The sequence below is a fragment of the Sus scrofa genome, chromosome 8, assembly GCF_054392235.1.
Source record: "Sus scrofa isolate SSC_HxYL_T2T_F1_AM1 chromosome 8, Sscrofa_HxYL_maternal_Yorkshire_Landrace_v2.0, whole genome shotgun sequence".
Lineage (NCBI taxonomy): Eukaryota > Metazoa > Chordata > Mammalia > Artiodactyla > Suidae > Sus > Sus scrofa.
In genome coordinates this window covers 108,633,452-108,658,241 of record NC_139390.1, presented here as the reverse complement: position 1 = coordinate 108,658,241, position 24,790 = coordinate 108,633,452, and the positions used below count along the sequence as shown (strand labels likewise).

The 24,790-nt window shown below is 39.2% G+C and overlaps 1 protein-coding gene across 14 annotated transcripts in view; it reads right to left on the bottom strand.

Annotated features, from left to right (window-relative positions):
- Nucleotides 1-24,790, bottom strand: part of TRPC3 (transient receptor potential cation channel subfamily C member 3) — a 77,638-nt gene that overhangs the window by 20,752 nt on the left and 32,096 nt on the right. For 10 of the 14 annotated variants that reach the window (XM_084970976.1, XM_084970978.1, XM_084970973.1 and 7 more), the window contains 7 exon segments: nucleotides 19,409-19,573; nucleotides 16,517-16,733; nucleotides 14,178-14,411; nucleotides 11,697-11,961; nucleotides 7,581-7,776; nucleotides 5,349-5,558; nucleotides 2,124-2,207 (listed from right to left, as the gene is read on the bottom strand). In XM_084970976.1, the coding sequence (XP_084827102.1) occupies nucleotides 2,124-2,207; nucleotides 5,349-5,558; nucleotides 7,581-7,776; nucleotides 11,697-11,961; nucleotides 14,178-14,411; nucleotides 16,517-16,733; nucleotides 19,409-19,573 (1,371 nt within the window). 14 annotated transcript variants of the gene reach the window in all.

The following is a 24,790-nucleotide window of genomic DNA, read 5'->3' as shown; positions in this document are numbered from 1 at the left end:
TTTTAAAATAATAGAAAAGATAAATTATTTAACACACCCAGCTATATAATCATATGGGAAAAAAATGGATTACCACCTACACTTTGCATCAATATATGTTCTTTTTTTTTTTCTTTTTAGGGCTGCACCTGCAGCATATGTAAGTTTCTGGGCCAGGGTAGAATCAGAGCTGCAGCTGCAGGCCTACATCACAGCCAAAGCAAGGCCAGATCCAAGCTGCATCTGAGACCTATGCCTCAGCTTGCAGCAACACCAGACCCTTAACCCACCAAGCGAGGCCAGAGATTGAACCTGCAACCTCATGGACACTATGTCAGGTTCTTAAACCACTGAGCCATGATGGAAAATCCTCAAAATGTGTTCTATACAGATTAAATATTATCATGTAAAAAGTGAATCCATGAGAGTACCAAGGGAAATTTGGATAAAAAATTTCTTAAATATCCACATATGGGAGAGGAGCTTTTGAAACAGGACACAAAATCTGAAGCCCTAAAAATTTTGTAAATTTGACTAAACAAATATTTTAAAAGTTGGGGAAAAAATATCCATAAATTTTAAAGACACGCAGCAAACTGGGGGGAAATTTTTCAACTCAAAATACAGGCAAAGGGCTGATATTATTTTTTCTTTTTTTTGCTTTTTAGGGCAAAAAATATGGAGGTTCCCAGGCTAGGGGTCCAATGAGACATACAGCTGCTGGCCTACACCACAGCTACAGCAACACAGGATCTGATCCACATCTTCGACCTATACCACAGCTCACAGCAACGCTGATCACGGCAACACAGGATCCTTAATCCACTGAGCAAAGCCGGGGATGGAACCCACAACCTCATGGTTCCTAGTCAGTTTCATTTCCGCTGCACACGATGGGAACTCCAGAGGGCTGATTTTCTTAAAATAATTCTTAGTTCTTAAAAGAATTAATTCCTTAATTCTTAAAAGAATTCCTAATTACAAAGAGCCTATCAAGAAAAGTATTAGGTCTTAAGCACATAGAACACTAAACATAAAAAGATGGTCAAATTCACTCATTATGAAGAATGCAAAGTAAAACTACACTGTGGTACTCTTGTCGCCCATCAATTTGACCAAGACAAAGACTTTTGGTAACATACCATTGGTGAATTAAGGAGGAAATGGGCACTCTCGTACATTTATTGTTAAGAATATAAATTGGTATAAGCTCCATCAAAATCAGTTTGATAATAGCTAAAAAATTAAAATGCATATATACTTTAACCAGACAATTCTGTAGATTTGCACATTACAAATATTATGTATACAAGGTCACTTACTGCAGTATTGCTTGCTAAACATTGGCAATATCCTCTATTTCTATCAATAGAGGGCTGATAAATGAAATACAACCATATAATGGAATATAATGTAACCATTACAAAGTAAGACTTTGACAATCAGTACATGAAGCAATTTTGCATAGTTTGCTGCTTCCGAGAAAATCCTATGAAGAAGACTATATCCATTAAATGACATTACCATACATTACAAATTCTTTGATCCTCATTCTTGTGATTTTGTACTCATCAGAAATCTAAAGATTTGGTAGTCAAAATGATCAACCAGATGGGAAGGGCTACGACCTCCTCTGTGTTAAAAAATAGTGTTGAAATGTCACATCCAATATCCAAACGTAACAGATATTTTAAAGCAGTACTGATGCAACAGTGTAGCCCAAGATTCCATCTGAGAAACAGATTATCTGGAGAAATGTACCAGGTTTTTTTTTTGGTTTTTTGTTTTGTTTTTTGTTTTCTTTTTTTTACTGTGAGAGCATTATTTTCCCAGACGTCATAGCTCTCAGTGCTTTCTCCAGCTCAAGGTACATGAAAGTGTTCTTTGGAAATTGTGGCAACACTTTGCTTTCAAGATCACAAAAGGAACTCTTCTTCCTCAACCAAAACCAAAATAACAAAAAATGAAGAACTTGGAGTCTGATTTCAAAATTTCCCTCCAACTAAGTATCATTTTCTCTGTTCTATTCTGCCCTCATAGCACATCTTAAAAATATAATTCTACTCACCCTTCACATACACACAAACACAGACACATATGAGCAACTACATATAGACAAAGAAATATGTCTAATGAATGCTTACCTGATAACGTGTTGGCTGATTGAGAATGCTGTTAAAACTGTGTGATTCAAAAACTCTTGAGTTAGACTGAGTGAAGAGGTTTAACTAGGAAAAAATACAATTAACCTAGTAAATTAGAATACATTTATTTGGAAAGCATAATATAATCTACTTTATCCTCTTGGCTAACATTTCTGAAGTCAACATTTCTGAGGGACATTTTGTGGAAGCTGAGTTTTACGAGTGACTTCATATTATTTCCAAAGGCAAATACTAACATGAGCAACATGCTCATGATGATTAAAATGTTAGCAAGATGTACTGTAATAGAACTGTTTAGTGGAAAAAAATATTTTTAAAAGTTGGCTTATGCTAAACATAATTGTTCCTGGGGTCCTTATATACTTTATTAAAACATCTTCATGGCATCTAGAAGGAGAAGATGCACAGAAGCAACTCTGACTGCTCCTGGGCCTGCGTTCCTCTCCTCCACTTAAGCAGAAACACTACAAGTTCAGGTGGTATCATCTGGTGTTTTGTAATTCTAAAACATCAGCCAAAATAACACATCTTCCTAAATATCTTGGTGTTATACTGTGCCAGGTTCACCACTTTGGAGAGAATATTCCAAAAAATTTTGATTTTCTTTTCTCTTTTTTAAGGTTTCACTTTTGAGTGGGTAGGAACAGAAAACAGAAGGAGAACGTTTTTACTGTCTACCCTTCCCATATGTGAGTGGGGTCTGCATTGTATTTGCTGTTACCTATTAAGGTGTAATTCAAAGGAAGGGACATTTATACAAAACTATGTATTCACCCCACCACCTTTCTTCCCACCATCATTACTCAGAAAGGTACAGGATACTAGGGAGGAAGAAGGTGGCACTGATAGGCAAAAGTCGGCCTGATTTTGTCTTTCAATTGTGGCTGGAGAAAACCTTGGCTAACAAGGTTAACTTTCCTATTGGCCACTAGAGGTCAGTGTTGACCGAGGTTAGCTGCAAACGTTAAAGCTTTTCCTGTCTTCTAAAAAAACCAGAAACATGTAATTTCTCCAAATTTTTACTCAATTCACTACACAGAAAGTATCTATGAATATTAATAATATTAAAGAGCTGAAAAGAGCTCCGTGCACAATTTTAAAAATAGAATCAAAATGGCAGTGTTTAACCAGATACGGGGAAACTGGCAAGCTGAGCAGCAAGGCTCCTGAGTGGTCAGTGCTCAGTCTTCCGCCTGTTTCCAACAGCCCCTCTGAGGAAAGCTTTTCTTCCTGTCAGTGAAAGATTGGCAGGAGAGGACCGCCTAAATGGAGCACATCTGCTCCTCTCAAATCCCTATGAGCAAGTTGCCTTTTTCCTTTCCTTTCCTTTCCTTCCTTTCACAGGGGTCTAGGTAACAAGTCATCAGAATGTGCTCTTCTCAACCTGTTTAGTGTTTCTCTTCTACATTATGACAATGTCAGGAAAGTCAGAAATCAGTGAAACCCGTTGCCTACAGAAAGAAAAGTTACAGGTGTGAGGTGCAGGAGATATGAGTTCCTGTGTTTGAACAACGTCCTTTTTAAATAATAAAGCCTCAGAGAATGATAATCAATCCCGAAAAAAACAAAGCAACTTCAACACAAAGTCCATCTCAGCTATAGCGGGAGTTGCCCAGGATGGCAATTAGAGCCCAACCCCATTAAGGGACCAGCTAAGCTAAGGCTGAAAACACAGCCCATGGGAAGTACATGGGGCAGTAACCATGCCAGAGCCACAGCCGCTAAGCAGGAGGCAGCCAGGTGGAGCAGAAAGAGTCAGGCCTCTGATGCTGAAAAACAAGAATTCCACAACTACCCCATACTGGCAAGCTCCCGTGACCTTGCATCAGTGAGTTATTTTAATGGCTTCAGTTGCCTTATCTATAAAAAGGTCATAATAATAATACCTACCTCACAGCATTGCATGAGGTTCAAATGTACAGCAAAGCACTTTATAAACTGTGAATGAGGAAGGGCACTGATATTTGTTGAGGCTGGCATTTTGTACATCTCATATCATCCTCACAATAAAACCCTACAAAGTCTTGTCTCTTTCAGATGAGACAATTAAGGCTCAGAGTAATGAAGTGATTTTAACCATGTTATTTTCTAACAAGCCTTAGGACAGAATTCCAATCCAGGTCTAACACCAAGTCTATCTTCCTTATATTACACTGCTTCTCACTGTACACAATGAGATATTACTTGAAATCATGGGGTGTCAAGGCCAACGCTGTCTTAAGAGCCCATATCCGGGTCAAACAAGGTTTAAAAGGCTATCTTCCTAAAGTATAAGGTGCTGGGTATTACAAATCTTGGAAATGCACATCTCTTTTAAAAAGTGAGAAATTAAATTGTGCTAATTCAATCCTTTACCCCAGCATAAAATGAGAAAAAATATGCACTTTATGGAAATAAGTATAAATAGTTGTAGATAGTTATAATAGATAGGTAACTATTGCTATCTTGTGAGCTCCCAGGCTATTATAGCTACAGATCATTTTCACAACTTTAGGCAAAATTTATATTTTAACCCCATACATTTGCTCCTGTTTCTCTCCCTATTATTTGAAGTTCTGCCCATCCTTCTGTCTCTTATACCAATTCTATCTTTGAAAATTAAGTTCATGATAGTAAAGTGCTAGCATGAAACTCATCTTTGTTAAAATCAAAGTATGACTCAACCAGGACAACTCAAAAACCAACAATTCTTGATTATTTATAAAGGGGCGTATTCATGGGTTAATATTTGAGGGTGCTATTAAGCCTGTGTCAATTTTATAATATTAAAGGAAAAAAAGATTATTTAGCCTAATAAACTGTTTCTACAAATAAGAATGTGTTGGTGAACAACTAAGGGAAAAATGTGAGGTCAGAACTATTTAACTTCAGAATACAGTTGAGAAGCATGGAACACACACACAAAAAATCCAGTGTTTTCTAATAATAACTTTTCTATTTACTTTTAAAAAATTAAAGAAGTTTTTTGCTGGTTTATTTTTAATTTGGTAGTTTACATGAAATTGACCAAAAGCAAGGCATAGACTAAGTGACTTACTGAAACATTATGAAGATATTAAGTATTAGTCTATGAAAGATTATGGAATGGACAGTTACTTTCAACATCCTCTAAGTTCACACATAAAAATTACTGAAACACACATCAAAAGACAAGGAGAAAGACAAAACATTTTCTTCAGGTCTCAGTAAGTTTTCGATACCTACCCTGGACTTTGAGTTACCCATTCCCATTTCTATATCCTTCTGTAGCCTTCTCCTTCTGCATTTGGAAAAGTTAATAATCCTCATGATGAAATAAACAAATGACTTTGGACTAGGAACTAGACTGAAAGGTGGAGGTAATGTCTTTCCATCATCAAAATAAGATAACCAAAGTTTTGAGCGTGCAAATTTCCATTCTACGTCACTGTCATCCTGTGTCATAAAAATAGAAAAAAAAAGTAACAGCTGATTTTAAAAACTAAACACTCTAGTCAATGATTCCATTAGAGTCTTACAAGGAATCTAAATGATGCTTTTAAAAGGGAAAAGTGGTATATACACATTTATCTGTATAGAATCTCTACTGGCTTGCATAAAATTCTAAGTATCACTTTTATGATATTTATTTATCTATTTTTAAGGGCCAAACTTGCAGCATATGGAAGTTCCCAGGTTAGGAGTTGAATCAGAGCTGCAGCTGCTGGCCCCAGCCCCAGCCAGCCTATGCCATAGCCATGCCCGATCCAAGCTGTATCTGTGACCTATGCCATAGTTTGCAGCAATGCCGGATCCTTAATCTCCTGAGCAAGGCTAGGGATTGAATCTACATTCTCATGGACACTAGTTGGGTTCTTAACCCACTGAGCCACAATGGGAACTCCTGATACTCATTTTTAAATTATTCTCTTCCATATGCCTGTATCCATTGAAATTTAAACAGAATTTCCTGTCCCCCATCTAAAAACAAAGCAAAAGTACAAGAAAAAGTCAGGGTCAAGGAAAGATGAAAAGATTGATTTTTCCTTCCCTCCACACCCCCTCCAATTCTGCATATTCAACAACAATTCCCCACTACTCATCCAAGCCAGGTTGTTGATACAGCACATTATACTCCAAGGACAAAGGAAAGGTAACAGCATTCAGATGAATTGCACCTGGAGTTTCGGTGTTTCAGTGGCCTAGTCCCCTTTTCTCCCCAGTGCTGCCCCCTGACAGAAAGAATGGAGAGAAGAGGGAGTTCCCATTGTGGCACAGAGGAAAGGAATGCAACTAGGAACCATGAGCTTGTGGGTTCCATCCCTGGCCTCGCTCAGTGGGTTAAGGATCTGGCCTTGCTGTGAGCTGTGGTGTTGGTCACAGACACAGTTCAGATCACGCGTGGCTGTGGCTGTGGAGTAGGCTGGCGGCTACAGCTCCAGTTGGACCCCCTAGCCTGGGAACCTCCATGTGCCGAAGGTATGGCTCTAAAAAGATAAAAAGACAAAAAGACAGAAAAGAAAAAAAAAAAAAGAATGGAGAGAAGATGTGAAAAGCAGCTGGTCTCTGGGGGGTGGGGGCGGGGACGAAGTGGATGCAGTCATTTCCCACTGTCCAGTCTGCCTTTACCACTCCCATGCAGGTATTCAGAGACGATAGTTCCCATTTCTGGAGGACCCAACCTTTGCTTTGAGAACACCGTCTCAGGTGTTTCTAAGACACAGAGACTCTGTGGACTTGACAAACAATAAAGCACTAACAAGATCATGCACCTTAAATAGGACATAAGAAAATATATGCAATGATGAAGAAAGGTGCCAAACCAAGCCCAATCCAAAACAAAAAGTAAAGTGACTTCTAGAATACTAAAAACTCTGACCACGTAAAGAACACCATCAGTGTTTGCTAGATGTCTAGTAATTCCTCTACTGGGATCTTTCAGATGATTGGCTGGCCTAGCCTCGGAGAGAATGATTTCCCTTCAGACAATACTTTCAGCCACTAATTTCAAAACTTCAGCAATGGAGCTCCCATGATGGTTCAGCAGAAAGGAATTCGACTAGGAACCGTGAGGTTGCGGGTTTGATCCCTGGCCTTGCTCAGTGGGTTAAGGGTCCAGCATTGCCATGAGCCCTGGAGTAGGCCAGCGGCTGCGGTTCCAATTGGACCCCTAGCCTGGGAACCTCCATATGCTGTGGGGGCGGTCCTAGAAACAAACAAAACAAAACTTCAGCAATATACCCGGAGAAAAGGCAGAGTGATGGTAATTCAGGGGGACCCCTAATGTGCTCCTAGAAGCTGGAAGGTGTATTACCATCAATCCAGACGGAAAACACAGAGAAAGGCCCACGCGCTGCTTGGGTCTATGCCTCTTTGTTTACATGAGCTGGAGCTCCACCACAGGGCACAAAAGCAGATGCAGTGTGCTGTCAGAAAGGGAAGGCAAGGGTAGACACTGTGGGTAGAAAGTGGGTTTACCTCAATTTCTTGATATGAGCTATTAATCATAGCAATGAGCATGTTGAGTAAAACGACCACCATAGTTACGTTGTATATTCCATAAAGAACATATCCAATATTCTCTATGAATTTGTGATCATATTTGAGCACAACGGAAGTCACTTCAGACAAGCCAAATATTGACCAAAACAAAGTCTTGAAACTTTCTTCTACACTGTTGAAAGAATAAGGTACACAGTAAATAAAGTTTTCATTATTAAAAAGTCAAAAGTAAAAACAAGTTAGGGTCTGAATACTGCACAGATGTAAAATGCCATCGTAAAGTATCATAACACACCAAATGTAATTATTTCATTATAATATTTAATAGAAATTATTCTCTCAGGTCTTTAGGAACTGGTGATTAAATAGGCCCATGTCTAGCTTTTTTTGTCAGTTATTATCAAGTGAAAATTCTCTGAACTCAGCAGGGGAAAGCTGAAGTCATGTCCTGATACCCATTCCTTTCTCTTAGAAGGATGAAGTTTAGGGTTTGATTTTGTAAGAGGTTTAGAAATTTAAATCAGGTTTTCTAGAGTAGAATAAGGTCGGGATTAAAATTACATACCTACTTCAAAAAAGCTATGTACAAACTTATTCCTTGCAGCATGGCAGGAGGGAAGAATGCAAACTACCAAAATATCCATCAACAGGAGAGTGGGTAAATAATTCTGGTACATCTATAAATGAATTGTTATGCAGCTGCTGGGGAAAAAAAATGCACAGATCTAGTTTTATGTGTTTAAATAAATGATATCCAAGATATATTACTAGCAAAAAAACAAGATGTAGCAAGTTTGAAATAGAGTCTACCATTTGAATAAAAAAAGAGGGGACACAAACACTTATATTCTTATTAGGGTCTTTTTTTGTTTTGTCTTGTTTTGTTTTTGGCTGTGTCCATGGCATGAGGAAGTTCCCAGGCCAGGGACAGAACTTGCACCACAGGAGTGGCAATGCTGGATACTTAACCCACTGAGCCACCAGGGAATTCCAAATACTTATATTCCTGTTTGTGCCAAAAATATCTCTGAAACAATTCAAAAGAAACCATTGCCTCTGGAACTAAGGACAACTAAGAGACAGGGGTCCAAGGCTAAGGAAGAGGACAGGTTTTTCACTGCAGATATGGCTCTACATGAGTTTTTCGCTACAAGTGTATATTACTTACCTAAAAGCCATACTGAGGTGGAAGCGAAGAGAAGGCAACAGAATGAAAGACTCCTATTCTTTTCCCTTAATTGACATAATTTACTTCCTGATTCTTCTATCACAGCAATTAGCACTTAAGCCTTCACCAGACTAATTACCTACGTTTATCCCTTAAGTGAGCTATGCAACCGAATTTGGCTGGTTTTGTCATATAACCAAGTGGTAATCACTGATCGGTGAACCATGAGAATAATCCTTAAACAATTACACATTTAGAATTCCATTACAAAGGAGGGTTCAAAAGTAAGCCCTTGTTTTCAAAGGAAGACTTAAGAAAACAGTACTTTTTTTTTTTTTTGATTTGTTATAACAGATTCTAAACAATTCTGTAGATTTGTAGGTTTTAACACTAGTTTATTCATCCATTCATTCAACAATTACTGATGGGCCATCTATTAATCCTTGAAATTGTGCTAGATCCTGGGGATAGAGGGTTGAATAGAAAAGTTCCAGTTCCTACAGAGTTACTCTCTGCTATGAAACATTGATTGTGTGATGTTATAGCATAGATGCTAAAGGGACGACTAAGAAAAAGTAGAGCTTCTTTGTCCCTGCTGTTAATAGTAACACAAAATTCTTCCACTCCCTCTTGCTCCTTTGCAAAACTTCCCGGTTCTAGTTTGGGGAATACAGATTGTCAAGGATCTATCCATGCAGGGAGAGGGGAATAATGAAAAGGAGGGACACCGGTGGTTCCTGAGCTCCTACTGTGGGCAAGAGGCTCCAGGTAAATTATCTTCCTTAAACCTCACAATGACCTGATTCAAACCTTACTGCACTTATTTTAAAAAGCAGGAAACTAACACTGAGAAATGTTAAGTAACCACAGACCACAGCTAGAAAAATATCAGACATGCATCACATCCAGGTCGGCCTGATTTCCCCGCCTATGTTCTTTCCATTGTATCCTGCTGCAGGGTCCTCACACAAAGCAGTGAAGACCTCGTGGTGTATAAAAGGAGCTCTCATGGAATCAAGGGTGGGTACTGTGTGTGTGCAGGTTCTCTCTGTTCTTCCCCCACTGGGTTCAAATAGATTTTTTTTACATTACAATAAAGTGAGTTTCAGTTTTCTTTCACTCCTACAATCTGCTCTATGATAACCATTTGGAAAAATTCATTTCAAAACAATTTAGATGCCTGGAAGGGTTTGATATTCTAGTCTACAGGGAACGTATTGGAGGTCCGGTTTGTTTCCAGATGTGGTATCGGAGGGAACAAGGGGTACTGGGGGAGGCAGGGAGGGCTTCTGACCACTGAGCAGCAAAGGGTGGAGCGGACCCCTCCACGCTGAGGGGACAGAAAGAGCGGAGACTAAGTAAGCTTCATGGAGGAAGACTCTGTGGGCACAGGGAGCCCCCAGGGCCGGGTAGTATGACCCTAGGAAGGAGGGATTACTCCTGCATGAGGGGCTGCACAACACTTAGCTAGAATTTCCTCTTCCTCAGCTCCCTGAACTGATTAATGATACGTTCAAATAAAGGCTGATGCTTCCTTTCTGAAATAATAGTAATGGCTGCAACATGATGAAACTAAATTTAATGTCATACATAATGTAAGAGACATCCAGTATTAAACATTTGTTACCCAAGTCCCCTAAAATAGCCAGTTTTGTATAGGATTTTACCGAATTTCGATCCATCCTGTGGTCAAACATTCACTAAACTTAAAAAGAGTTGAGCCTTTGGAGCCTTTATAATCACACATAAGCACTGGGGGTTTTTTGTGGTTTTGTTTTTTTTTTTTCTCCATCCTTTAACTTTTTTTTTTTTTTTGCGGTATAGCTGATGTACAACATTATATGTTTCAGGTGTGTACTCCATTTATAGCTATTACAAACTACTGGCTATATTCCCTGTACTGTACAATACATCTTTATAGCTTATTTATTTCATACACAGTAGTTTCTACCTCTTAATTCCCTACCCCTGCCCTGCCTCCCTCACTTTCCTCTCCCCACTGATGACCACTAGGCTATTCTATCTGAAGCACTATTTTTATTTAAGTTTTTTATACAATTAAAAAATTTTACACATTTTTTAAAGATTACACTCCATTTACAGTTATTACCAAATATTGGTTGTATTCCCCGTGCTGTACAACACATCCTTGAGCCCACCTTACACCCAACAGTTTGTGCTCCCCATTCCCCCTCCCATATACTATCCCTCTATCCCCCTCAGGTAACCACTAGTTTGCTCTTTATATATGTGAGTCTGCTTGTTTTTTGTTATAGTCACTAGTTTATTGTATTTAGATTCCACATATAAGTGATATCACTCAGTATTTGTCTTCCTCTGTCTGATTTATTTCACTTAGCAGAATGGCCCCTCCAAGTCCATCCATGTTGCCGCAAATAGCAAAATTTTGTTCTTTTTTATGGTGAATAATATTCCATATTATATTTTGGAATGTTTTTTATATATGTGTGTGTGTGTGTATATATATCCCACATCTTCTGTATCCATTCATCTGTTGATGGACACCTGGGCTGCTTCCATATCTTGGCAAATATAAATAATCCATCTATGAATATTGGGGTACAGGTATCTTTTGAAATTAGTGCTTTTATTTTTTTTCAGGTGTATACCCAGGACTGGAATTGCTGGGTTATATGGTAGTTCTATTTTTGGTTTTTTGATGAACCTCCACACTGTTTCCCACAGTGGCTGCACCAAGCTACATTCCCACCAACAGTGTACAAAGATTCCCTTTTCCCCACATCCTTGCCAGCATTTGTTATTTTAAGCACTGTTTTCAATGGATTTTTTTTCTGCTCTTAAAAGCAACTTTATTACAATCGTTCAAAAAATTTTTTGTGCTTCATCTAGACATGTTAGAACTTCCCTTCATCATACTTTTTTGGGTAAAATGTTTTACTTACGTGGTAAAAGCAGCATTTACTTTAGCCCCAAGGTAGTAAGAATACAGTATGAACATGCCAATCATAAAGGCAAGAAACACCATAATAAAGAGGACCATGAACTTGAATATGTCCTTCACAGTCCTTCCAAGAGAGATCTGCAAGGGGCCGAAGCTCTCATTCGCCGGGAGGATGTAGGCAATCCGAGAAAAGCTGAGCACAACAGCTATGGCATAGAGGCCCTCAGATATGATTTGAGGGTCAGAAGGAAGCCATTTATCTCGGGCTACAAGAAAGGAGAGAGAGATTAAAACTGGAACTTCCTGATCATTGCTAACTATGCAAAATACCTTAAGTAGACTCTGTCTTGTAGGAAGGTGGTTATTATCTCCCTTGAATCTACTCTACATTTCATATACATTTTTTTTGGCTGCACTCACATCATGTGGAATTTTCTGGGCCAGGAATCAAACCCCTGCCACAGCAGTGACCCAAGCTGTTGCAGTGACAATGCCAGATCCTTAACCCACTGCGCCAAAAGAGAACTCAAACTACTCTACTATCCAGGCATGATTTTTCATGTTAAACCCAAAACATATGAATTCTACATTGATATGGTTTCTTTTAACAGAGGAAATATTATAAAAACACAGAGATGACTTCGCATTGAACAGAAGTAGCAAAAAGCACAAAGGAGGAAGAAAGAGGTGAAAACACTTCATTAGATACAGACTGTATCCAGGATGAGAAAACAGCTTGGTGAATTTGTCCTCTCACTTACCAGACTTACTGACCAGCTAGCTATGTTATCATCCTGTGGGCTCAGCTGGCACAAATCTTCTCTGTACTTCATGGTGAAGCTAATTCAACTAGCAGTTTGCATAAGTAAAATGTCATATTACAAGAAGTGAGAATGTCACTGAATCACAATGCTGCTGTCAATGTGATGTCTAAGCAATATAGCTGGTTCCTGGAAAGTGTAAAATGCTGTTGAGGGTGCAAAAATCTTGGAGACAGAGTCTAAATGAGGACACCTAATACCCCTTTCAAGGTCACTTGGTAAGTTCAGTAAGCAGACTATTGGATATTCATTTCCCTGGAAGATCACTGAAACACTAAGTGGTTAGTTCTGTATGAACTGGGTCACTCCCAAAAGGATGGATGCACTGTAGACATTTACAACAACAAAAATTAACATTTATTGGATGTTTAATATGTATCAGACACTGTGCTTTCAATGACCCGGCGGATCTGAGGCTACCATTCATTTTTTTTAGAGATGCAGAAACCAAGATTTAGGTTAAAAACTTGATTGAATTCATAATAAGGAATGAAGCCTAGATTCACAAATTTTCCTCCAGATGATAGTCATTAGACAGACATGAGTAAATGTAAATAAATAGGTGTTGAGAGTTCCCGTCATGGCTCAGTGTAACGAACCCGACTAGTATCCATGAGGATATAGGTTCAATCCCTGGCCTCGCTCAGTGCGTTAAGGATCTGGCATTGCCGTGAGCTGTGGTGTAGGTCACAGACGCAGCTCAGATCATGCATTGCTGCGGCTGTGGTGGAGGCTGGTAGCTGTAGCTCCAATTCAACCCCTAACCTGGGAACTTCCATTTGCCTCAGGTGTAGCCCTAAAAATCAAAAAACAAATAAAAAACAAAAAAAAGGAGTTATTCTTCACAATCGAAAGGCATTTAAACTCTGTGCCTGAGTTTCCTTATCTGTAAAATGAGAGAGACAATAGTTGCTAAAGTCTTTTCCAGGTTTAAGATTTTGTAGCTCTTAAATTGCAGTTCCCCAGTTTGGCCTCTAGGGAAGGGAGGCGAACATTGCTTCAATGGGTTTGCTGTGGGAAGGAGGCCATCAGCATCCTCACCGAGGATGTCCCTGGTTCTCCTGCTCCTCACTCTCGAGAGTCTTGTGTGAGCCCCACGCAAGTCGCCCAGAGGAGGAGCACAACATCCTCTGCAGCATTTCTGTCCTTTTGGCAAAGCTTACATTCTGATGGTCGCTTTAGTGCCTACTTCTTGCCTCTGCAAAAATTTTTGTTCACTTCACCTATAGAACAGTGTAGCACCTTTTATTATTTTATCTCCTCCAACCCAGGCTCTCAGGGACTCATCTTCCACATCAAGCAGCTTATCAAGCTATTTCCCCCCAATTGATACAATTTCATGTTCTAAAAATATTTAAAGTAATTACGTTGTTAGGCTTAAAGGTAACTTTCTCCCACCTTGCAGTAGCTCCTTTTTAGAGATATGAAAACAAAGGCACAGAGAAGTAAACTAATTTGAACAAAGTCACAGAGCAAGGGAGAGTCAGTGCTTTGCTATGCATCCAGTTTTATACAGCTCTGAAGCTCATGCTCTCTCCACTGTCTCTAGAAATTCAACATGCATCTCATCCTAAACATACTATGTATGAAGTATTTCCTTCTAAAACGTGGTTCCGATACCCTTCCTAAAGCATACAAGGATTGTGCAGCTAAGGACTCACCATAAGTGAAATACTGTATCTCTGGTGGAAGTGTAACTTCACTGAGGTCACTCTCTTGGACATAACTGTCCACATACTGCTGTGCCTTTGTTGCCTGAAGGAAAGCCAGGAATCTGGCCGTGAAAGCCGCGATGAAGATGGAGAGCATTCCGAAGTCTAGGACATTCCACAACTGCAAAATGTATTCCCTGGGTCCTTCCAGCCAGAGCTCCTTGCACTCAGACCACATCATTCCTGTCACAAGACACACAGATGACAGATGAGATTTTAGAGCCTGGACCGAGAGACTATCGTCTCATCCACCAAGAGTCTCCACCTATAAAAAGCTCCCCATGTAAATCATGTCACCAGGGACTGTAAAGGATGGCCAAAGCTCACAGAGGCTCCTGGCTGCTAATGGAAGATGAGGCTTTGTCTGAAGGAATGATTCACTCCACCAAGTTAGATTTCAGTGAAATATAGTTCTGCATGTGGCAGCAGAAACCATGCTACTTTTATAGGGGTGGAGCAGAAGGGGCGGGGGGAGGAAATAAGCAGGGAAGACTCTTCAGGTCAAGTGAAATATTTGGAGGAGAGGAGAAAATTCGTCTTTATGAAATTACAATGGTTAATTATTAAATCATGGTGATTACTGGAGGAAAAAGCCCCTTATTGAGAAACTTACTATAGATTCTTTCCTTTTTTTTTTTTTTTTTTTTTTTTGTCTTTTTAGGGCCACATGCATGGCATATGGAGGTTCCCAGGCTGGGGTTAAATTGGAGCTGTAGCTGCTGACCAGCAGCTACAGCAAGGCCAGATCCAAGCCACGTCTGTGACCTGCACCACAGCTCACTGCTGGATCCTTAACCCACTGATCGAGACCAGGGATCAAACATGCGTCCTCATGGATGTTAGGTTCATTTCCACTGAGCCACGATGGGAACTCTAGTTTTTTTTTTTTTTTTTTTCCCATGCTCTGGCATGTGGAAGTTCCCAGGCCAGGGTTCAAACCCATGCCATAGCAGTGCCCTCAGCCCGCTGCAGTGATGACACAGGATCCTTAGCCCACTGCAACATGAGAGAACTCTAACCACAGACTTTTAACAAGAACCATTTCCCAGTCATCCAGGACATTTACTTTACTCCTCTACCCTCTATCCTCATTTCAGCCTCATGCTGAAGGAATGTCACTGGAAAAAGAAGAAACCTTATGTAGGAGGCCCTAAGACATGATGAAGAAACTGAAAGCAGAAAATGCCGTTCTGAGAGGAAGAGCAAAAAATTCCAACTACTTGTCCTGACTATGTAAGGGGAAAACATTACAGATTTTTTAAAAGAAATGTAATGGCTCAAAATCAAATTAATAAAATAATTACTTGACCCAGGTTGAGATCCCAGGAGTGAATGAAGGGAAGAAATGACCCATTAATTCAAGAACTGTGAAAATACCAAGAAACACGCTGGGTGAAATAGGCTGAATATATAAAAATGACTTTGAATTAGTGACCCTTAGATAAACTGGTTCCAATGTTCTTTTTTTTTCATATCACTTAGAATTTTTGCTTTAACATAGCTATTCAAAATGAGCTATTGTGAAGTGAAGTAGCAAACATTCTGAAAATGGAAACTCCTTAAAAAAACCCCTCTGGAACTAAAGCAATGAAAGTTTTTTAAACATCAGTTAATAGACACTGGGTTATTTCGGAAGCATTTCAAATAAATACTTGATCATCACAGTGAGTCACATTTTTAAAAGTGTATTTTATTCAATAACTGAAGTCCAATTTCTGAAACATGGTATATTTATAATTAAGCTCATGTTATTCTTGAAAACTTTAGTTTTCCTGTTAAGGGATACCTTTCAGCACTATCAAGCTGCCAAATTACTTGATCACCTGCTATTCATCTTGCAGTGGTGATGTTGTCACCATATAATGGATAATTTCATTTTATTTATTTATTTATTTCAGGGTCTCTTCAGGGCTGCACCCGAGGCATATAGAGGTTCCCAGGTTAGGGGTCCAATCAGAGCTGTAACCGCTGACCTACACCACAGCCACAGCAACATGGGATCCCAGCTCTGCCTGCAACCTACACCACAGCTCACGGCAATGCCAGATCCTTAACAAACTGAGCAGGCCAGGGATCGAACCCGCATTCCTCATGGATGCTAGTCAGATTCGTTAACTGCTGAGCCACGATGGGAACTCCGACAATTGCATTTTACATAGAAAATGGAGAACACTGTGAACCAACTATAACGGAAAAAATAAAAATCATTAAAAATAAGATAAATATAAAATGGCAGTCGTTACACTGACATTATTTTTGGTAAAAATTAAAAGACATAAAAGGCTTACCGAGAACCCAGACCATAATTAGCATTTCCGTCCATGTGAACTGGGTGGTTTTCACCCTGAAGATCTGTTTGGGATAGTCAATAACAGTGATATTTGGCAACGTGGTGATGCCTTCAAATCTGTCTGAGGCATTGAACACAAGCAGGCCTAGGAAGATGATGAAAGAAGCAGCATGTGCCACAAACTTCATAAAAGGACTCCGTAGAACTTTCCCCAGCTGTCATAAGGCAAAAAAAAAAAAAAGAAAAGAAAAGAAAAGAAAAGAAAACTTTTACTTTAGAGAATCTGGCTTCCGCATATGAAGATTACTATACAGGATAGAAAAAAAGAAATGAAATGAGAACATTCTCAAAATTCTGCTTCTGTTTCTAAAGAGCTATTCATTGTGAAAATTACTCCTCTTAAGGGATGCTTCCTCCAAGAATAATTTAAGAAGCCTTCAAATTTCATTGTTTATCAATATCCAATCTGTCTTCATTAACAGATGCACTTCTGGAAATCACAAGGCATATACAGGTTATTCTTATTTTTAAATGAAAGACTATGCAATGTCAAGGATTTTAGAGTCTAGGAAAAGAAACTCCAAATTTGTCATGCGTAATTCTTTACAACTGAAATGTTATGATGAATTTGTAGACTCATTCATTTATAATTGAAATGTTATGAGGTGTCCATAGCACATGACAACCCCTGGAAGACTATGAAAAACTTACTGCCAGAGAAATAAATTTTTGTTCTCACTTCTAAATATTCCAAAATCAATTTGTACTTCACATGATATAAAAAAAACAGAAAATACTATAATCAAGTAAATATTTTATCTGTTACTATCCAATCAGAGCAGAGAGATACATAATAATTAAAAACTCTAAGTAGGTTAACAATTAAAAATCGTCCCTGGGTTTGTAAAATCATATAAATAGTACAAAAGCATTCTTAAAGTTCAGTCTATAATGATTTTAAGGTAACTCTTTTTAAATCCCATGTGATATCATGTCCTTAAAAGCCCTATGTTCTAGTAGAAATGAAAAACAATTCTTCTGTAGTCTAAGCATTAGGTACATTCTAAGTTCTCTATTCTGCATACTCAGACCCTACTTTCAGACTCTGTCTGTGACCTGAAGAAGTACCAAGGTTCGCATTTAAGAGACTGTAACTTCAAACAAATGTTTTTGTTATGTCCAGAACCTTAATTTAATGTCAACAAATAACCAAAGAATGTCAAGCATTTCTGGGATTGCACATGAATGCACACAGACAAATGTCACAGTCGCCTTATTAGACACAGAAAAATAAACCACACTTTTATATATCACTGTGCTGTAGAGAGGGCACACTGGGGTAGCTCGTCCACAGCCCACAGTGATGTGGAGGGAGTTTTCAAGTCTGTTTCTCCTAAAGCTAATCTTAAATAACATGGGGGGGAAAAAAAAGCCAGCATGCTTATCTTAAAAATGAGACATGTGAAGAATTCTTGCTATGTTAACTTTTCACGAGAGGAAAGTGGTATATGGCAGGTATAAATGTGGGCTCCAGAAATGACTCAGTTCCCTCCTTTGTCTTCTTAGCTGGGCAGAGTTCCAGCACATCATTAACTGCCTTTTTCCAAGTGAAGAGAAAAAAGAATGGACTTCAAGATGCCTACTTCAGACCTGACATGTTTTAACTGAGGAAGCTGCCCTAAGAGACAAACACATATAAACCTGAACTTTCCAACTCATTTGCCCCAGAAAGGGAAATTATTTGGGTAGGATATGATTTTTGCTTTAAATGCATGCTCTCCCCTTATTTATAGTTTTAGGACTTTAGTGTTCATGTATTATCAGAATCTTATGGTACTTTTCCATGATACATAACAAAGGAACTTAGTTGAGTCATCAAAATTGATCAAAATGACAATCTTTTCTGCCTTAAATTGCATGGGCAGCTCAACAGTGAAGTGAGATGGATGAATCTTTTCACACAGCACAGGCCTGCGGAGGGGGGCCTGTGCCAGGGAAGACGGCTACACCAGAGATGAAGGATTTCCAGGGTCAGTTGTGAGTGGCCTTGACTCATTTTGCCTGAAACCACCTTTGATTTAAACCGAACCAGATTTTGGAACATAAAAACAGGATTAAAGGATCTCAGAACTGCTTCTTCTCGCTGGCAGTGCCCTTTCTTAACCTAAGACAGATTCTGTTAGCATGACTCCTATTCCTTTCCACATCTCGCTCAGAGGATCTTTTAGGCACAAGTGAATTGACTGGATACAGATCAAGTTGAGAGAGGGATAAAGGTAGTGAACCAAGTAATTCTAGCAAAACCAAATAGATAAACAATCTAAAAAAACCCAAGGCCCCAAACCCAAATTCTCTATTTTTCAGAATCTCCTAAAGGCACAAAGGGCTGGGGGAACCTGACATGCACTGTCTTGAAGACTTGATAACATCACTGCTCACAATTTGTTTATTCACTCAGCCTTGGGTCTCTTTGACAGGTTCAACCCAGCTGCCCTTTCATTTCTCAGGCTGTTTCTTGGAACCACTGCTGTCAGACTGTTCCCTTCCATAGGCCAGCCCCGTGGACTCTCTATTTATTAAACTGGCAATAGAACCAGCACAAGTGCTACTTCTCTTAAGCAGCTTTTCCTCCTGCCTACCATGGGGATTTTCCCTTAAAAGCCTAAGTATGATATGCCTGCAAATATGATCTATCCCACTAGTACCAAAATCCTTTTTCATCCCTATTTGAACTGATCCAGTCATTAAAAAGCAGAATTCGTGTTCTTGAGTCAATTAACATTCAGGGTAAAACTGATAAGGGCCTTAAGTAGGAAGCTTTTTCCTTTTTTCATCCTCAAAGGACACAGTACACCAACCACAGAGGAAATGGGGGTGGAAAAGCCAGTACCCTGCTGCAAGGTGCGATCCAGTAGCCGATGGCAAGGAACGGAAGGCCCAAGGCCACGACCAGCACCACCAGACACTTGATAGCTACCGTCTGTTCCCGCAGGCCTGAGAGATTCTCGTACCAGATTGTCAAGAGCTGCTGCTGGCAGTTGGGGTGAGCCACAAACTGTTGGTCAAGACAGAGAGAAGTAGGTTACCAGGCTATTGTCGACAGTTCGGCTACTGAATGTGTGTGCATCCTAAAGATATTAATGCACATTTTTCCAGAACATAGGCACTGGAAGCTTCCAGTAATATTCTCCTTTACCTTCCCTCCATTTTTCAAAATTGCTTCAGAACTATTACAAGAACTAAGGTGGAAACATGAGGTAAAACTGATAGTGTCCTTAATCATAGTTCTTTCTGATCGACACTCTCCGTCTTTGCAGACTCCTCTCTGGAATCTGGGTGACATACACTTTCCTTTGTGGAAACGTGTCCGATCTTGCTGTCTGCCAGCTCACTTGCATTCAGTTCAAAATGGAAAAGAAAATAGTTATTTGGTTTATTGTATACTGTAGCTAAAAGAGAAATGTATTATGAAGTTTTATGAGCAACTCCTAAAATGCTACATCTTTGAAATATATATATATATATATATATATATACACACACACATGATATGCTATATGCACACATATATATTGCAAGGCAAACATGCAAAAGATCTGCAAAAACTCATCTTCCAAATATTATGCTTGGTCCACATTTGCACTGGCATCAAATGTCTCTTCCTTCTTATTTTAGTAATCATCCTCTTTGTTGCTTCCTCTATCATGGGTCAAAAAGAGCACATTTATGGAATTCTCTGGTGGCACAGTGGGTTAAGGATCTGGTGTTGCCACTGCAGTGGCTCTGGTCACTGCTGTGTTGTGGGTTCATTCCTTGGCCTGGGAACTTGCATGTGCCTCAGGCATGGCCAAAAGAAACCCCCCCAAAAAACAAAAACAGTGTATTTATGTCCATCAGTTCTTTTATAACTATAGTTCTAATCAGGAAAAAGTGAGCAAATAATGCTTATTTTGGCCTTGCTCTTGTATCATTTTAATTTTATTTTTGTCATTTGATTTTTACTAAGTCATCTGTCCATATCTATTCAGAAGGACTAGGATTTCATTAAGGCCCTGCCCTCATTCAGGTAGCAGAATGCATTTGCAGTCTGGCCAATGTAAAAAGATACCTATGCCAAAAGGTGCCCATTCTGGATATGCCTTTCTGTGAATGGCCAGGTGCACTGTGCCCAAGCTTGAGAGTTATTCAGGGTCATTCACAAATCAGCTATTAGTGCCAACATATTTTCAAAAAATAATATTTAGCAATGCAAAAATAAAGACATCACTGTCTTCTATAAAATAAACAATAATAATGAACTTGTTAGGAGGCACCCAAGAAATATTTTTGCAAATTCTGAGAGGCAAAGAAAGTAGCTGCAAATCCTACTAGCAGAGGGTTCAACTTTAATTAAGTTCTAGTCAATAATCTGAATGCTTTCTAGTAATCTAGGCAACTCAAGTCACTTGGTTCTTTATCAAGAGCATAACTGCACAGAAATGAACAGGTTTCCACTTACTGGTGTATAGTTTCCCATCAGCTTTTCTAATTAAAAAAAAAAAAAAAAAAGGAAAAAAGAAAAGAATAAACAAAAGTAAAACCTCATCGCCCAGAGTAGGCGGCAGAGGGACAATTTCCCAAATCCCCACTCTTGTCCTCAGTATGCACCCCCTGCTCTGGGAAGTCCACTGACTTTGCTATGATATCTGCCACCATGCCATTTTGCAGAAGGAGAAATTGACAATCCATAACAGAGGTGGTGAGGATGAATTTATAGATACGAGGTTTGAAATTCTTCTTTTTTTTTTTTTTTTTTTTTTTTTTTTTTGTCTTTTGTCCTTTTAGGGCCACACCTGTGGCATATGGAGGTTCCCAAGCTAGGGATCTAATCAGAGCTGAAGCTGCCGGCCTACGCCAGAGCCACAGCAATGCCAAATCTGAGCCGTGTCTATGACCTACACCACAGCTCATGGCAACACCAGATCCTTAACCCACTGAGAGAGGCCAGGGATCAAACCCGCAACCTCATGGTTCCTAGTCGGATTCGTTTCTGCTGTGCCACAATGGGAACTCCCGGGTTTGAAATTCTTAATTGGAATTTTTTTTTTCCAGTAATACAAACCAGTAGGATTGGGGATATTGAAAGTACTCAAAGAAGATGGTATTTTTTGTTTGATGAGTTGTGTGTGAAAAAGCATATTTTATCTTGTAAGTTCCTTTGAATTAAGCTATAAAAATTCCAGGTCCTAAGACTCACAGGTCATGATTAGCTGCTAAGTATATATTAGACTTTCTTTTCAAACTCAAGGTTTTGTCACTCTTTCAAAGTTCTGATTCTTGAAAACAATCTTTCAAGATCAGTGCAGTCAAAATTTGAACTCCTGATAACTCCTGATAAAATATAATCAAGGCTGAAGCCTTCTTGGGGTTCCTACTCAACTTCCCAGGATTCTTTCGAAAATGTCTCCAGACTTACACCTCTGGCCCTGTACTCTGCTGGCTCATTTCCTTTCTGCTTCACCCTTGTTTCTGTGTTAAAAATCCTCTGGGAGTTCCCTGGTGGCTCAATGGGTTAAGGATCCAGTGTTGTCACTGCTGTGGTGTAGGCTTAATCCCTGGCCCTGGAACTTCTTCATGTCTCAGGTAAGGTCTAAAGAAAAAAAAAATCCTCATCTCTTCTAAGGTTCCTAAATGTATGTCTTACTCATTCTTTTCATCCACTCTTCAAAATGTCCTAAGTCCCTCCTATGCTCCAGGCAGGTATTAAAGTGTTTGGTATGAGAAGATGAAAATGGGAGCATCAGTGTTACATTAAGTGGTAAGTAGTAAGTGGTCCTTGTTCTAGGGTACACAGTTAAGCACAAAATAAACGTAAAAAAAATCTATTATGGAACTCGGATTCTATAATCTTGCCAAAGTAAGTAATCAGCACTTAAAATAGTCTTAATTTGAATGTTGACCCAAATGTCTTGTTGTTTGGAGGATCTGCATTTGTAGAAAATTGGATAGATGTAAGTAAAAGGCACCTATGACCCCAGCCAGGCTTGGCTTAGGAATAGAAGTGGTACATTCAGAGAAATCCACAGGTAGAGTATACAGTGTATTCAATCAGATTACCACCTGAGAAGTCAACTTGCACTTTTCTTTTTTTTTTTTTTAATAGGCTAAGGGTTACTATAAAAAAGAAAAGCTACATGAAGTTTAGAGACACTTGGACCTGTCCATATAAAACTGATGGACAAATTCCTCTTTTGCAGGTGTCTACTCTTTCTTCCTTAAGGTTTTAAACTCTTGAGTACAGAAATGTTAATGTTACAGTATGGCCCCCTCTGCTTGCTCTTCCTCCTTGAGCTAATCTTTACATTTGAATCTTTAAATTTTAATGCTTTATGGCATTAATGATACTGTATAAAGGTCACACAGCTCCCAAAGACTTGCTGGAAATCAATCCTTTCCATATGGCATTATATAATGACCAATCTTTCACCCACTGTGAATTGTACAAACAGTGCAAATACTTGATATGTGTTAAATACTAGCCAAAATCATGGTGTTTGTAATTTACTTGTTATACTTTAAAATTTGGCTTAACAAGTATATCTCCTATACTACAATTTCTACCCTCTTCTTAATTGAGGTCATAATACAACACCATATAGCATCTGATGATTCATTTTAATCCACATAAAGAAAACACAAATTGGGAGTTCCCATCATGGCACAGTGGAAACGAATCTGACTAGGAACCATAAGGTTGTGGGTTTGATCCCTGGCCTCTCTCAGTGGGTTAAGGATCCGGCATTGCCATGAGCCGTGGTGTAGGCCGCAGACGTGGCTCAGATCTGGCGTTGCTGTGGCTCTGGTATAGGCAGGCAGCTACATCTCCGATTTGACCCCTAGCCTGGGACCCGCCATATGCCATGGGTGTGGCCTTATAAAGCAAAAAAACACCACCGAAAATCAAAAAATTGCTATTTGTATTTTAAAATCCTAGCACAAGTACACAAGGAACATTTTTAAAAAGAAGATAAAGCCAATATAATAGTACTGAGTGAAGGCAAAAAAGCTAAGTCCCTCTAGGAGATGAGTTTTGCTCTTTTCAATGACTTCAAAACAGGTCGGTAACCTTTATCATCTTAAAACTGTTTACTGCCTAAAAAAATCTTCTTATGCTGCCACACTAGTCATAGCCAGCTGGATAAAATTTGTATGCTGTTTCCTAACTTCAGTGGACCAACAAATTGAAACCATTACAAAAATAATACCCTTATTTGAGGTTTCCCAATTTAAAGGGAAAATGCTTGACACACAAGCATCTCTCAGTCTTTCAAAGGAACAGAACCACTGGAGCATAGAGAACAAAACTTTTTCCCTGCCAAATGACTGAAAGATTGTAAACTGAGCCACCAATCAGGGCAGGGTGCGGAAAACAGACCATTTTCAACTTAGAAAATTCAACTTACACTGTCTTTCTATCAAATTAGCTTTGTAGAACTAGCTTCATGGGAATATTGTTGTGCAAAAATGTGGTAGGAACACTCTGGTTTTGTTTTAAATGACAATGCTGGAGCCACAGTTCATGTTTAAAAAAAAATATTGTTGTGAACAGAAATTAGATCATTCATCTTGTTTTTAAAGTTCTTTGAATGGAAGAAAAAAAATAAACTGGAAACTTACACTGTACACAATTTCTGGATTTTGAACCCCTGGCATGCAAAATGCTGTTACCAAGAGCCAACCCACTGTTACCTCTCAGTGCCCGAGCACAGACCTGGCAAAGAGGTGGTACAGTCTAGGACTCATTGCCAAGCCAGCTGGCACATGCATCCCAAAGTCGTGCAGTGCACTGACCACTCTCTCACTGCATTGCTCAACTTTTGTGCTTTCTTTGCACACTTTCTGCCTACACAGTGGTTAATTTTTGTCTCTTTTCTAGGTGATTTTTCTACAGTTAAACCTAATCGCACTATGGGGGAAATAAGAGAGTAAGGAGGAAGAACTTTGGAGATGTACTCTTTCTCAAGGCCCAGTTTTCCAGATTTGATGGTCCATCAAGTTCTAGTATCTTTTATCTTTCTCAAGGGTTTTCTTTCTCAAGGGTTTTCACTGGGAGTAGGTGGAAATCTTGTTATTTCTATGAGGGGAGGGGATTGATATTTATCCTCAAGTCAGAGAAGACAGAGGTACAGCCAGAATTAGAGCTCATGACTTTTGGGAGAGGCAGAGAGTCCATTATGACAACTGGAAAATAATGAATGTATTTGCCTAAAAGTTAATTTTCTTGTACTCATTT